The following is a 16,129-nucleotide window of genomic DNA, read 5'->3' as shown; positions in this document are numbered from 1 at the left end:
TTTAGAAAAATATTAGACAAGTTTTATTATTAAAAAATATTTTGGACTTGCAGTCAATGTTTTATAAAAAACTAATGTTAATATATTTTTTATTTTGTGTGCGTATAAAATATTTTTCCTTTTATTTTTATAGTAATTAAATTTAATGTTTTCGAATATATTTTTGATTCTTTTGATCTATTTAAACGAATTTTGCATTTATAAAGAAATCAATATATAATTTGAAGAATATCTTCTTCTTCTTTGTCCTCTTTTTTTGTAAGGACTTTTGCCCTGTTATAATAGCTTTTTTTAATGCTATTTTTAGGAGCGATTTATTGTTTTTACCGAGGGTAGGTTGCTAGCCTCACCCTCGAGAAAGGTATAAGAATATAATTTGAAGAGTATAATTTGTATAAATAAATTCGGGCGAGTTAAAATAAGTCATAAAAAGAAATTGAATATATTTTATTTCAATGTAAATATATAAATATATTTCTTTGGATTGTTATGTTTTAGTTTAAATTGTAATATACAATTTTTTATATGTATAAATCATCTAGTCGCTGCACCTTTATGAAGTATGCAGCTTAAATACTTTCATATACGGATAATTAATTGCACGTATAATAATAATAATAATTCTTTTCATTTATATCCATTTGAGCTACTTTATTCTAATATTGTTTCTTCTTGATAAATTGATGTAACGTTAAAGAGTTTGTTTGTTATTATTAATAATAACGTTAATATTGATGTTTAACATAGTGTTCAGTGTCAATAAAATGGTACATTTGTTTAATACACTATTATTCAATTATTTCTATTTCAAATTTGATTTATATCTATAGTACGTAGATTAAAATTCGGCAATTTGAAAGCAATGAAAAATTAGGATCAACTTTAACAAATTATTTAATGCAATGTAAAATATAAGATAAAGCTGCCTTATTTTGCTTTTTTTAAATCGCATTAATTTGTTTCATGCATTCACCGTGTTCGTGAATCGAATATTTTCTAAAAATAAGATAGTTTATTCATTCATTTTTAATTAATATATTATTATTATTATTATTATTATTATTATTATTATTATTATTGTCATTTTAAATATCATTGATTCTAATACTTTGAACGATCCTATTCGATCGAAATTGATGACAAATAAATTCAAATAATAAAAAGTATATTATTTGAATTAATAATCTCATTGTTTAAACTAAACATAATATTTATAAACGGCTTCAATTGAAAATTATTGTGGCAGTTAGTCACAGCAATAAAAAAATACAATACATAGTTTAAATGTTGCTTTTTCTATTTTAAACATCATCACCATTATCTTCATAAAAATATGGCATAGTTTTTTGTGAAAGAGGATAATCTTTCTAACTACGCAGCTACATTGTCTACGAGATAAAATCCTTTTATCTATTTTCTTGTTATTTAAACACATATTTAATAAATTATTCAAATGACCAGTTAAAAGACGAAAAACAAAACAAAAGAAAAAAAGATAAGAAGAAAAAAAGAGAAGAAAAATATAATTTATTATAAGTAAAACGTTCTAATATTTTCTATTACTGTGATATGGAATTATAATAATACATAACATTAGCACCATTGAATAAAACTTTGATAATCTAGCATTGACGATAAATGCACAAAAAATTACAAATTTTTTTTTTGTATCTAAAAGAAAAATTAAAATTATCTAAGATAATAATAATATTAAAAAAAAGAATTTTTTCTAAACTTTAATTATAATCATTCACGTAACAGTGGAACCATAATTTGTGCTTGGAAAATAATCCCTTAACGAACTATACACAGATGGCTCCTGCTCCTTCTCTTTCTCCACAGGTTTGTTCGGTTTTAATAGAAAAATCTGTGTTCGATCCCGAGAAAGAACCATAAGAGGGTCTTTTCCGACAACAACAAAACCTATCAATAAGCTCCGTAATATCACCTTTATCGCATCCGTCTCTGAAGAGGCCGCTTGATGCTTCATCCGTGCAAGCGGATATAAAAGTTTGCACATCGTTTTTGGGGAAGCCATCTCGATAATAAATTTTAATCGTATCATAGGCGTCCATTATCACAGAAATAAATAAACTTAATACGACGTAAATGTACAAAGAAATGAAGGTATATAAATAAATTCTCGAGTACCACCACAGCATCGGGGATTTGAACGACGTTATGGTAAATGTTGCGAACAATTCGTCACCGTTGATAAGCGCAAACAGACATTCGGAAGTAGTTGCGAGCGATCGAAATTTCATATGATACGGACCTAATATTAACCAGCCACAAAAAGTGAAACCGGCGTATATTAATATAGCGCATATTAAAAACCTAGCTACTTTGGGAGCAGCCTTTTTTAATGTCAATATAACAACATTGTATGTTTTGAAAAAGCCGAGATATCTTAATACACCGAACCATACCAATAAATTACCCGTACCTAAAAATATACTACAAACGTTCCAGTGATCGCTACCAAAATATTTTCTCTCGATTTGTTCTTTTATGGCAGAACCGATGATGATGAGGAGATCGTTGATAATTATCATTATGTACCAAAGATTCCAAAATTCTAATTTACCTTCTAAACTCAACTCTTTTCCGTAAGTTTTTCTGAAAAAACTCATGGTCTCGAATTTAAGCAATTGCGCTCTATAAATGGCTCTGGAGCATAGGGCAAGTGATACACTACATATAAATATGACGAGTAAATTTAATAATGTTCTCAATGCGGACTCGATTTGATTGTCCATTATATAACGGGTGTCACCCTTGCAATATAATCTTTGTGGCTCGGCATCCAAGGATAATAACATTTGTCCGTCTAAATCGCGATTATCAAAAATGATTTGAATATCGAACTGATAACAATCTGGTGGTGTCATCGGACCGGCAGCTTTGAGATTAACAGTTTTAACTGCAAATTTTAAATATGCCATTACTAGAGCCGAGAAATTCACATCTACGTTTTGCGTAGCCAATAAATTTTTCGATTTATTGAATTTGTCATGAAACTCTTTAGTTATGTTCACGCAAGTTTTTATGATCTCTTTATCAAAGACGTAACTTTCGTTGAACCCAAATATAATGCTTTCCTTATAATGATGCAAACATAATTCCACGGTTCCTGGCATATTATTCTCGGCGTTGTACGAATATGAACCAATGGAATTACTAAGATTATAATAACCAGTTAATGCATAATCAATAGTACTGAAAAATGCATCCTTTTTGTAGAGAGCTAATGGACCGGTTGCTGGAGGATAAGCAGGTACCTATAAATATTAATAAAATAATCAATATTGTTGAGAAATGTCCTAACAATTAGAACGTTCAAAAGTATAATTTTGGAGATAATCGTTTAAATTTCACGTAGCTGTTTATATTACTAGTAAATTAAATTTTCTTCATTTCATATTCTCTAATATTTTATTTTTTAAACGTTAATAGTCAGCAATTTTTGTATTATTATTTTCAAATATTTATATTAAAGTATTTTTTACCTCAAGCGTGGAATCCCATCCACGTAGAAAGAGATGAGAAAACGTAATACGGTTGTCCGAGGTATAATTGACGTGCATATAATTGTTATGCGCAAATATGCATAGTTGAACGGTGACCAATACGATTTTGAAGACCTGCACAATGAATTTGTATGGGAATCTTCGTTTGGCTTGCCATTTTTCAATCGGATTCATGAAAAAGAATTTAAGCTTCCTCCTCATTTTATCCTCGGCAACAGTCGTCATGGTACAATTATCATCCTCTTCTGCGATTGGTCGATTGCAGCTTCACAAATAATTCAATTGGAGTGAGTGGTCATTATATATCGTTAACATCTTTTTTTCAAAATTATAATTAATCAAAATATTAATTAAAAATAATGTTTATTCATTGTCCTTATATAGATAGTTTTAGCCTTCGCACTTGAAATATTTTAGATGATAAATTCTTATCGGTATTAACATTTGGTCGTTCTCTTTTTAATACAGAACTATCTTTCTCTCTCTCTCTCTCTCTCTTTATATTTCTTTTTATCATTTACACGAGTTTTATTTGCTCTCAAACGTATAATTGGAACTAACAGAACAATCTTATCTTTCGCACGTTACTGAACGCTGAGTACGATCTAAATCCCAAAAATGGTGTTGCTTTTCTTTTTTAAACGATATGATATCTATATTTATCCATTATATTACTTGTCTATTACATTTTGCCTACTTAAAAGTTGATTTTTTAGTTTCTAATGGTAATATAAAATTCAAAGATTTTTTTTCTTTTTTCTTTTCTTTTCTTTCATTACAATTTATTATTATTATTGCATCTTTTTTTCGATAAAATTTATTATTATTATTATAATTATTTAAATCGAATAAAATGATAAGATGGATTGTATTTGCAATAAAAAAAAAAACATAAAATACGATATTACACGCGAAATTTCGTTAATAATAATAATAATGAAAGATTTATTTAATGTTAATTTTAAATTATAACTTGTACGACTTGATATTTCTTTCCCTATACGTAATGTATTTATATGTGTCTATGTGTATCTACGTAGAATACGTGAAAAAATTTGTAGAAACATTTCATACGAAATAATGTTGACCTAATTCCACCTTTCCTGTCGATTATAATTTTTCTCTACGTTGAATTATCTCATCTTTTCCTTTTTTTTTTTATATCAATTTCAAATATATCGCATTTTTCGCGCGCATTTTTATCAATGTACTTCTTGTTACGTCACATCGATAATATTAGTTTTAGATTGCATGAATTTGCGAAAGATAGATTCATTATTACCTTAGAACGTTGTAGTAATTTTTTTTATCATATTTTTTCTTTTTTTTTAATATTAAAAATTGCATCTTACGTTTGTGACAATTATAATAAATTGTAACTCGTTGTCACGCATGATTGCAAATATATAATATCAATCTATAGAAATCGATTATTAGGGAGAAGGTTTTTAGGCGCATCTCTCTCTCTCTCTCTTTTTTTTTCTCTTTTCCTCTTTCTCTTTCTAATCATGTGACGTAATTTATACAATGCTACGCAATATCTACTTTATTATACAACGAAGGAAAAAAAAATGTAAAGAAAAATAGAAAAAAGATGTTCACAATTTATAACGAGGAAAAATAAATATAAAGCAATTATCAATTATCAATGATTGGGATAGGGAAAAAGAAAATGAACTTACCAATAACACTCCTTCATGATTATGCACGTGCAACTTTCTTCACACTTTCATCGATTCAATGAATTGTCTACATTTGAGAAATATTTTAGTTCGAACAAAAAGAAATTTTTGTATTTTAATTAATTAATTATTATTATTATTATTATTCGTTTTATTGTTTAGCCTATTTTTTTTTTTTTTTAGATAAGACTATACTCGCGAAGAAAACGAGCGAGACTGTTTTAAAATCGAAATGCATTAAGAAATAAGTGTGGGGGGGAGAGAAAAAGCTGTATAGAACGAGAACTAGAAAGACAGAACTACAAAAAGAGAGAGAAAGAGAGAGATAGATATATATATGCACGATAAATAAAAGACAGAGAAATAGAAAGATATAGGTATATCTCGATTCTCGGCAACGATTCAACGCGAACTGATCGAAGAACGATTTATCGATTCGGCGTGTATGTTTCGGAAAACTTGTGCGATACTTCGAACAAGAGTGCGCTGCTTTATTATTTGTGACAAAGGATCGAAATCGAATCAAAGGTCGACGTATCTCGCTTACTTGTTTGCTTTCAAATGAGAACAGCGAATGAATGAGTAGGTGGGCGGGTAAGAAAAAGGGGGAGAGAAAGAGAGAGAGATATGCATGAGATAATGAAAAGAAAAAACAAAATATAAAAAAACACATATATCTGCGACAAACTATCGATATCAAATTAAAGATCTATGTATATTTCTTGCTTTTAAATGACATCAGTAAACTAACATATTGATGATGAAAATAAGAAAAAAATAATAATAGAAAAATAAAGATAAATAACATATACATATAATTTATACAAATATAAATATTATTATATCCAAGAATATATATTCATTTAACTGTCAATCAATTTGAAATAATATAATAAAATACTGACCTTGAGCTAGCGTGAAGTGGTCCATTTTCATTTCCATCGTCCCCTTCTTCGCTATCGAACGCTTGACTCCAAGAATAATTTCTAAGAATATTATTACCAATAACATTGTTAGAGTCATCCTCTTGAATCCTTTTCTGTTGTTCTGTCATATTTTCCTCCATTAGTTAATAATCGTCACTTGATAATTATAATAAATTCTTGCAAATAATTTATTGGAATAGATACTGCTGTTTTAGTACTGATGGTACAAATTAGAATTAGATGTGCACTACGTGTTGTAATGTAATGTGGTTGACGTTATTATTTCAACCAGCTGAGTTAGCGTCCAATTCATCGGTGGACGATGAAAGTGTAAGCAACTCGCATGCGTCGTTCTGCGTAGTGATACGGTACATAATCGTTGAGTGATAACCTAATATCTCGGTTCTTTTCTTTTCTTTGCTCACTTAATTTTCTAATAATGATTAGTTTTTACCCCTTCCTTTTTAAATTAGTGTAATATATGTTTGAGGTTAATGACAGTTTCTACTCCAATAATACAATACAATACTAACAACTTTCCAAATGCTCGCTGCAGGCTCGACTGATCGTGGCGCTCTCCTGCGATCATTACTGTAGGCATATTAGTCACGTGACCCACTCTTGCGTCCCGTTCGCCGATCTTCGTACAGCGTCGGCTGTACTCGCCAATATGGCGCTTGGTACTATTTAGCGCGTTTTATTTGAAATTTTCATAGCGTAACTGTAGTTTTTTTATTGACATGTTTTCGATATATTAATGTATTTAATTATGAGAATTGAGGTGTATTTGATGTCAATTGGATTGTAATGAATAAAAGTTTGACCCTTATTGGATAGAAAGAAGATATTATTCCGTGTATATTTTAATTCTTGTATGTGCGTGCGCGTGCTTTTTTTAAAAGTATACTTTTGTAAATTAAAAAATTTCTTTATTTTTATTTCCGATTGAGAAGGCTAGTAGGCAATTATTCAAACGCGCGATAAGTTAACGATAAACCGAGCATAACAGGGTGGTATAAAAAGTGAAATTATTACTTTCATCACGAAATTATCACAGTATCACGAATACTTGCGGAATTACTAACGAGATGTTACGTGAGTTTGCGAAAAGGTTTTCGCATATAACTATTCTTAAGCTTAATTATAAATTATTCAAATTGGATCTTTTACTTTAACTTACACGGAATGACTTTCAATCATGTCAAAAGATATCTCGTTTTTTAAGTAAACATAAAAGATCAGGTTCTTATTTCTTTTTTCTTTTTAAATACAACATGAAACTTTTTTAATTGTTTCTTTTTACTTAAGATTTTTGTTTTCTTCCTCATGAAAGAAAATAGAAAAAAAATACAACGCGTGGTGATGTGATGATCGAATAACGAAGAGCGGACGTGTGCGCGCGTTCCACCACCTCTTCGTCTTTGGTGTCTGCGCCCTTGGTAAAACGCTCATAGCGCCAGCGTCGTCGTCCATTCGTCGTTGGATATCGTGCATAAGATACATACGTGCTATTTGTGAGTCCTGTCGCGCGCGCGAAGTGTCCGTGCGAGGTTACTCGAGCTTCCTTCCGAGGATTTTAAGCACAAGTCCTCTTTCCACTTTGCTCAGGTCAATTTCGGGGAATAAATTTCTTCCAGGAAATCGACCGATTATATATTGTCTAATTATTTCGAAAGATAGTGCGAATGAGAAAAAGATAAAGAGAATAAAAAAGAGAGAAAGAGAAAGAAAGAGAGAGAGAGAGAGAAAGATCAAAGAAAATAAGATCTTTTAAAATTCATTTCTCTAAATTTCAATTCTAAGATCCGTGTTATTCACAATAATTAGTGATCTGATCTGAAATATTATTATTATCATCTCACATTTTGATTTTGTTAAATTACGACGACGACGACGACGACGACGAGGAGAAGTAGTAGTCCAGTCTAAGCGCGTGTTACAATACTGAGTCGAGTTTAACGTGGAGAGCATGGTGGATCAACAGGAGGAGACACAGAAGATAGTGGATCTTAACGTGGGTGGTGTCAGTTATACGACCACCCTGGAGACCCTAACAAAAGATAGTACTTGCCATTTGGGTTTACTATTTACCGAGAATTTTCCTATTCAAAAGGATTCATCTGGAAAATATTTTCTCGATCGCGACGGTAATCTATTTCGTTATATTCTCGATTATCTTCGCGATAAGAGTGTCATATTACCGGAAGGATTGAAAGAATGCGAGAGATTGAAAAAGGAAGCGATTTATTATGGTCTAAATGATTTGGTACGGATCATCGATGAAAAGAGCGAAGACGTTGGAGGATCATCGACCTGGAGGAAACGAACACCTGGATGCATAACTATTGGCTATCGAGGAAGTTTTGCATTTGGTCGGGAAGGTCTAACTGAAGTTAACTTCCGTAAATATCAAGGATCCTCGTGTGCGGTCGCGTGGCACTTTGCAGAGACGTCTTCGGGGAGACCTTGAATGAAAGTCGTGATCCTAATCACGGTTTGTCTGATCGTTATACTTCCAGATTTTTCTTGAAGCATAATTTTATCGAACAGGCCTTTGACATGCTTCAAGAACAAGGCTTTAAGTTAGCTGGTAGCTGCGGTTCTAGCACGGCTGGCGGCAATTTTGAATTGTACAAAGCAGGGGTCGATTTTGAGGAAACACGTTGGAATCATTACAACGAATTCGTTTTCATACGCGAATAAATAAATCACGATTAATTTACGATGCTCGCAGGGTATCAGTACTCGATCGAATTTTCAACTTCACTCTATTAGGATGAGAAAATAAATAAATAAATAAATAAATAAATAAAGAAAGAAAGAAAGAAAAGAAAGAAGGAAGGATGGAATTCTGATATTACGTTTCAAAAGAACGATGACGTCGTGCCAGCCAACCTCCGGGACGTTCAACCTCGATCGGACGACATGATAATATCGATTCTTATTCTTCATCTTATGCTTATTCCTCTACTTCTACATCTACTTCTTCTACTTTTACTTTCCCTTCTTTTTTTTCTTCTTGTGAAGAGTTCCTCCATAAATTTCTTCATCATCGACGATCGTTCATTGAAGGAGAGAAGAACTTTCCAGGCTGTACAGAATAGGAAGTATGCACACTCCTGGGACGGATATAGTTACTGATTGATGAACTCCAAGATGGATGGATTCTTGCCGAGAAGATCGTACGGGACTACCGGTAGAGATTATTTTGTCCTAAGTACATACACAGTAATTACCAGAGAGTACAAGAGATTAAATATAATAACACAAAAGAAAAGAAAAGAAAAGAAAAACCAAAAAAATTTAAAAAAAAAAAAGAGAAATAAATACATAAAAATTACAAAGAATATATAATAATAATAATAATAATAATAATAATAATAATAATAATAATAATAATAATAATAATAATAATAATAATAATAATAATAATAATAATAATAGTACTTAAAATACGATCAAAGCTCGACGATGAAGAGAGTAGAAATGATGTAATTTCTTATCAATATTCGTTGTTTACTCTCTTTGGAATCTTTGAAAAATAATGATATAAGAAAATGCATTTAAAATATATACAGATTAACACACAACATACACATACATACTTATATACACATGCATACATAAATACATACGTAGGTGGTAATAATTTTCTTTTTTTTTCGTAAAAATCAAAATAAATAAAATAAATTTGTAGTCATGAATGTTCTCTATTGATTTTATCAGGCAACGAATTTACGATCGTTGCATAGAGAATTTTTATTTTGATTCTATTAGAAGAGATGCAACATCGATGCAATCCAACAGGATTTTTATACTTACGTTCTATTGATTGGTACAATGAAATTCGATTAATGATCGAGAAACTGTCCTAAAACGAAAAAAAGGATAAAAGATATTAGTTAGTTGTTAACTTTGCCCTTTGGTCATTTACTTCGGCACGATGATAATTATTCTATTCAATCGCGTGATTGAAAGAAAAGGCGGATAGAAGGGGAGTAAGATAAAGGAGATTCCATTTCTTTTTTTTTTTTATTGTGTGGGGTGTAAATGGAATTGGGAAAGAGAGTAGACAAATTTCGTTTACGAGAAACTACGTGTTTTCTTTCTTTCTATCTTTTTTTTTTATTTCTAAACAAAGAACGGAAGAATAAAGATATTAATTAATAGAACCGGGACGATGGTAGATTGTTAAATTTAATATATACACGCATAAAATAATATTTTAAATTGAAATACACAAGACCATGTATTATATCGAAGAATATTTGAGTTACTTTTTATATTGGTTTCTTATTATTTTGGAACGAAAAAATACAAATATAAAATAATATTAGAAAATGACGCGTCAGTAGAATTTCAATAAATGCGCCTACATATTTTTCGTCTGCTTAAATAATAACGTAGGATATCTTTATTATTTTTCGCGTGTAGAGGATTAAAAATTTGATTTACAAAAGAAAAATATACAAATAATAAACGCACGTAGAAATGAGATTTTTAAAATATTCAATTCTGAAAAAGAAAGAAATTATTGCTATTAAAAAGATCGTGTATAAACGATTATATTAATTTATAAATATATATAAGAAATAAATATTCGTCATATGACATCTTCGATATTAAAAGAAAACAAATAAAAAAAAAAAAAAAACAAAAAAATAGAGAAATCTGGAGAAAACAAAAGACTCGAACTTTGTTCCTCGAAGTAGGCGAAATTGATACAACGAAATAAAAAAAGTTGGCCGATCTCGCTACTACCTGTAAATCCTTTCTCTGACAGATTATAGACATTTTAAAAATAAATAATAATAATTAAATTGCAAAATTATTCTTATCTATATACCATATATAAATAAATAGATACATATATAATAATACGCATTATTACCCCATATCGTACAACAAACAATAAAAATATGTTGATCCACAAAAACACAATCGAAAAAAATCTTTTTAAACTTTTCGACAATTCTATTGAATTCGTGCATCGACCCTTATTTTATTTATTTATTTCCTTTTCCCCGTTTTTGCACTATATATCTGCATACATGATAAAACCTTCGGATTATTCGGAATATATAAATAAAAATAAAAGGGGCCAACACACATAAATATACCGAGATTTCTAGTTTCTTCTCTCAAGAATTTTTAGAAGATGAAATTATATCTATATATTTGAATTAGATATAATTATATAAAATTATTCTATAAAATCCATTGCGTTATTTCAATATGATATTTTTTAATTTAATAATTCTTATTTTTTCTTATTGTACATATATGTGTACGTAAATACAAGTACTTACTCTTACGTGTCCTATTTCGACTAGCCTACCTCTTCCATTTGTACCCTTGGATAAAATAAAACCCTTAAAGACGTTCAACGTTTTATCGTTATTATCCAATTCGAGGAGAACATTATTTCTGATCGTAATGTCTGCGGCCAAATAGATTAATAATCTTTATAGTTTCTCCTTTAAGTATTTCTTCATTTTCGTTTATTTTTATTGAATAAAATGATTACAAAAGAAATAATTGTTATTATTATAATAATTGCTATGAATGAGATTCGATTTATGTGAAAGTAATTTTTACTTGAGTTTCAGGACAGTTTCTCTCCATTTTTTATAGTCATCACATTTAGCAATATGAAAATGCAATGTTTCTTGCAATACTCGAGGACACGTTTTATCTCTAATAATAAAGAAATAAAAGAAAAAAGAGTTAAAAGATGAAATTATTATTATTATTATTATAATAATAATTGCGAGAAAAGACGTTCGATTTATCTGAAACTAATTTTTACTCGAGTCTCAGGATAGTTTCTTTGTTCTTTTTACGAATACCACTTTTTATCGATGAATGTTCCTTGCATTTCTCGAAGAAAACGTTTTATTTCTGAAAAAGAATTATGGAAAGAAATTATTATCATTATAATAAATTGCGAGGAAAGACTTTTGATTTATCTGAAATTAATTTTTATTTGAGTCTTAGCACAGTTTCTTCGTTTTTTACGAATATCACTTTTTGTAAATGAATGTTCCTTGTATTTCTCAATGATACGTTTTATTGACAAAAGAAGAAAAGAAAGAAATAAAAGAAGAAATTATTATTATTTTAATAATAGCGAGGAAAGATATTCGATTTATCTGAAAATAATTTTTAGTCGAGTTTTAAGGACAGTTTCTTCGTATTTTTACGATCAGCACTTTGAAACAATGAAAGTTCCTTGTATTTCTTGAATAGACGAGTAAAATTTTCTGTCATTATATATAATGTATGATACGCTTTTAAAAATACTGTAAAAGATGTTCCTTCCCTTATTCTTTTCTCTTTCCAGTATAAACTTGATAGATAATGTAAAAACGGGTTAGACTGTTCGCCATCGTCGTTTTCGTCGTAAAACAGAACATTTTCGAAAGAAAAAAAAAGAAAAAAAATAAGAGAAGACTATATTTTAAAATAATTCTCTAAAAGCTATTCACTCTTATAAGAAAAATTTTATTTATTAATAATAAACAACATACTTGTTATTTCTCAATTCTTTTATGAAATATTTAATAATGTACAAACGTTGAATTATACTTTTAATTGAAAGAAATACATATAAGTAGAATAGAATTTTCATTTGTTTATAACAAACATACTCATTTCCTTTACTTCTTTTAATTGAAATATTTAAATAAAGTATTTATAATATGAACGTTTGTGTAGAAAACTCCAGTAAAGTTTTTAATGTGTTTATTGTCGAGTGAAATTCTTTTGAAATGCTGAGCTACATTTTTATATTTTTTATTTTATATTCTTTATTTTTATTATATTTTATTTATTTCTTTTCGTATATAGTGTGACGTGTTTCATTTTCGCGGTAGAAAGAAGAGTATGAAAGTTAAAAATCTGATACCCTTGAACTTTTTTCTCTGAAATATTTTCATCTACATGTATATTTTTCCATTCTTCTATCATCGATAAATATCGACTTGTGTGAAATCATGTGGACGGATATAGAAGTGCATATTGGTTTTCTCTGTTACTTTTTAAATGAGACGCATCAATCGAGAATAGATTCAATATCTGTTATCTGACGATCTATGTTGTACAAATGTACCAAAGAATCATTGAAAATAGAAAACCTAATATCTGTACACCCTCACCTTTCACGCCCCCTCCGCCTCCACATACACATATATTGGATCAAATATGATGGAGAATATTACATTGAAAACATTTGTTTACAAAATTAAAGTTACAAACGTGTATTTCTATCTTTCTTTTTCTTCTTCGTGATAAACAGTAAACAAAATGATTAATCATCTGTTATATTAAAATGATTTATTAAATAAAATCAAACAAATAAATGATAGAAATACTTCGTAAAGGTTTGTGTTAATGAGATTCGTGTTCATTTGAGTTATTCTAGTCATTGATTAACATGGATGATCGATGAAATTGTTTATTACGTTGTTCCATCGGAGAACGTAAAATTAGACTTATACGTTGGATGATATATCGAAGGAGGCTGGGTCAAGGAACAATTTCTATTCATGAACGTAGAATAACTAAATCAATCTCCTAAGATCAACAGGCTTAAACTGGATTTTGAAATTATATTATGGAAAATATAATCAATTATTTATATCCGATAAAGTACATAAAAGTTCTTTTAGATATATTTTGTTCTTGAAGAAGAAAGTTTGTTATTGGTTTGTTTAAAAATTTATTATAGATCTCGTTGTTTTGTGATTTATGCGAGCAGTACCTGTTTAAATTTATGTTGTTATTAATCATGTTAAATGTATCAAATTTTATGCAATGCTATTTTTTATGAATTATGATATAAATAAAATAATATATAATATGTATATATAAATAATTATTTTGATAATTACGATGGTGGATTAGGTTAAACAATTGAAAAAATTTATTATATGATTTATTTTATATTAAATTATTAATATTATAAAATGAATCATAAAATTAAGTTATTCTCTCAATTGTGCGGGCTTAATTTATTGTCATAATTATTAATACACAGATATAAATGAAATATATAATTACACAAAATGAAGATTATTAATGGACATTTAAGCGAGTCAATCGGTTGGAATTACGAACCAGACTTTAATATTCATGCTTTTGTATTACAATAATAATTTCATGCTTTAAAATTCGAGAGACTCGTCGAGGTACAATCGAACGATCAGTATTATGTTTTTCATTCACGTATCTAAGTTATGGTGAACGTTGAAATACAATATTATGCATACATCAAACAGGTTTTCTAAACAAAAAAAGGAATTTTTTTTCAAAAAAAGCATGAAGAACCAACGTTTGTGTTGGTTTTACATCGGGAGTGGGATGTGTTTCATTTGTAAAGGAGAAAATAAAGGTGTCATTAGATCGAGCATATATCCAAAGCCACAATCTTTTCTTTCTTTCTTTCTTTCTTTCTTTCTCTCATCTTTTTTATTTGTTCTCATTCAACTCTTTATGTCTTTTTTTCACTTTCATTTTCAGTGTCGTTTTCTTTTCCCAAATGTGTCATTTTGCAACACCAACGAAGTAGCAAAGTTTAATCGAATATCATCTCCTCGTTCCCTTCCTTACAAAAACCATAACACTCATAACACTATGATCTCCCTTTATGGTTTCACGCTTTAGATTTTCTCGATAATAATTCATTCGATACATATATATCTGTTTAAAGTGTTAAAATATTATATAAAACCCTTTTAAATGAAAGTGTAAAAGAGAAAGAGAGTGAAAGATAGTGATCCTCGTTGAAAAAGATTTATCTTAATGCAACTCGAACGTCAACTAAAGCTGACTTAAGTCAAGCTTTTTTATTTTCCTATATTTACCTACATTTCATATAAAAAACGTGCACGTTTCTTTATCGCTTCTCGATTAAATGCTTCGTTAATCGGTTTTCGATAATTCTTTTTTATTATTTATCTAATTTAAGAGATTGCGTAAATATAATAATAACAAAATATAAATGGCAAATAATTTTATTAAGGTTAATTCTTTATTTATTTGTAATCATCTCCAATATATTCTTTTCTAGCATTTTATTGAATATATATTTTTTCGATGCTCGAATATTTTATAGAATCTACGTGCACCATAATAAAAGTAAATTAATATTTATTGATAATCGAGTTTTTACATAATCAACGTCTACCGTAATACATATAATTTTGATTATTTTTATCTTCTCAAATAAATAATTTGTTATTATTTCATTAGACACAAATTTATTGATCGTCGAATTTGGTTGATAAAAATCTCAATACGTTCTAACGCACGTAAAAATATGATTTAAAATATTAAAATATAAAGAAACTTGTAAAAAACAGTTTGTCAAACTTGTTTATATTGGAAATGAAATTGTATCAAACTAAATATCAATGACATTAAAATATTTTCGTAAACAAAGCTCAGTGATCTGAATGATCTTATTTACGATCTACGCATGTTAGAACATGCGTAATATTATCATTCATTATCATGCATTGAATCTTGACTAGAGGGAATATCTTCGTGAACTATATTTACCCACCCCCTTGTCCTCTTCCTCCTACTCCTCCTCCTCCTCCTCCTCCTCCTCGTCGTTCTCTATCCTTCTACATACATAGACAATTGGAAAATTATACCAGTAGTTGTTATCACCGAATTATACCTTATAAATATAGAAAGCTTGGAGTTGGAATAACGTTTCGAGTCCATTCGAATTTATAGAGAGAGAACAATAGAAACGAGGATCTACAGTATGGCATTAAGTTAGTTGTACAACTTTCATGGTGTATCATAAGCTGTTGAGGGATGATAGTAATTTATTAGGAAAACCGCTTGAAATGGTTTATCTTTTTCCTCCCTCAAATTCATCCTTCTTCATTTACATTATACATGAAAACGTGCATTACTCTGAAACACACACAAACATAAATACTTATACAATGAAACACATATACATATTTTAGAAAAA

The 16,129-nt window shown here is 29.1% G+C and overlaps 2 protein-coding genes across 3 annotated transcripts; one reads left to right on the top strand and one right to left on the bottom strand.

Annotated features, from left to right (window-relative positions):
- Positions 1 to 1,559: 1,559 nt before the first annotated feature.
- Positions 1,560 to 6,740, bottom strand: LOC122524022 (mucolipin-3-like). Of its 2 annotated transcripts, XM_043646056.1 has the most exons (4): positions 6,118 to 6,206; positions 5,213 to 5,279; positions 3,510 to 3,795; positions 1,560 to 3,281 (listed from the first exon to the last, which is right to left on the bottom strand). In XM_043646056.1, the coding sequence occupies exons 2-4, from the start codon at positions 5,227 to 5,229 to the stop codon at positions 1,803 to 1,805; spliced, it is 1,782 nt and encodes a 593-aa protein (XP_043501991.1). In that variant the 5' UTR covers positions 5,230 to 5,279; positions 6,118 to 6,206; the 3' UTR covers positions 1,560 to 1,802. The 2 variants fall into 2 exon arrangements, with proteins under 2 accessions (XP_043501991.1, XP_043501990.1); XM_043646055.1 differs by lacking the exon at positions 5,213 to 5,279 and having other exon boundaries at positions 6,118 to 6,740.
- An 833-nt stretch (positions 6,741 to 7,573) lies between these two features.
- LOC122524021 (BTB/POZ domain-containing protein KCTD12) lies at positions 7,574 to 9,318 on the top strand. Its single transcript, XM_043646054.1, is given in 2 exon segments — positions 7,574 to 8,543; positions 8,546 to 9,318. Coding segments are annotated over 2 exon segments (732 nt in total). The 5' UTR covers positions 7,574 to 8,107; the 3' UTR covers positions 8,842 to 9,318.
- Positions 9,319 to 16,129: the final 6,811 nt, after the last annotated feature.

Source organism: Polistes fuscatus, unplaced genomic scaffold, assembly GCF_010416935.1.
Source record: "Polistes fuscatus isolate 324 unplaced genomic scaffold, CU_Pfus_HIC Scaffold7, whole genome shotgun sequence".
NCBI lineage: Eukaryota > Metazoa > Arthropoda > Insecta > Hymenoptera > Vespidae > Polistes > Polistes fuscatus.
The sequence above is the reverse complement of the archived record's forward strand: the minus strand, read 5'-3'. Positions and strand labels throughout refer to the sequence as shown.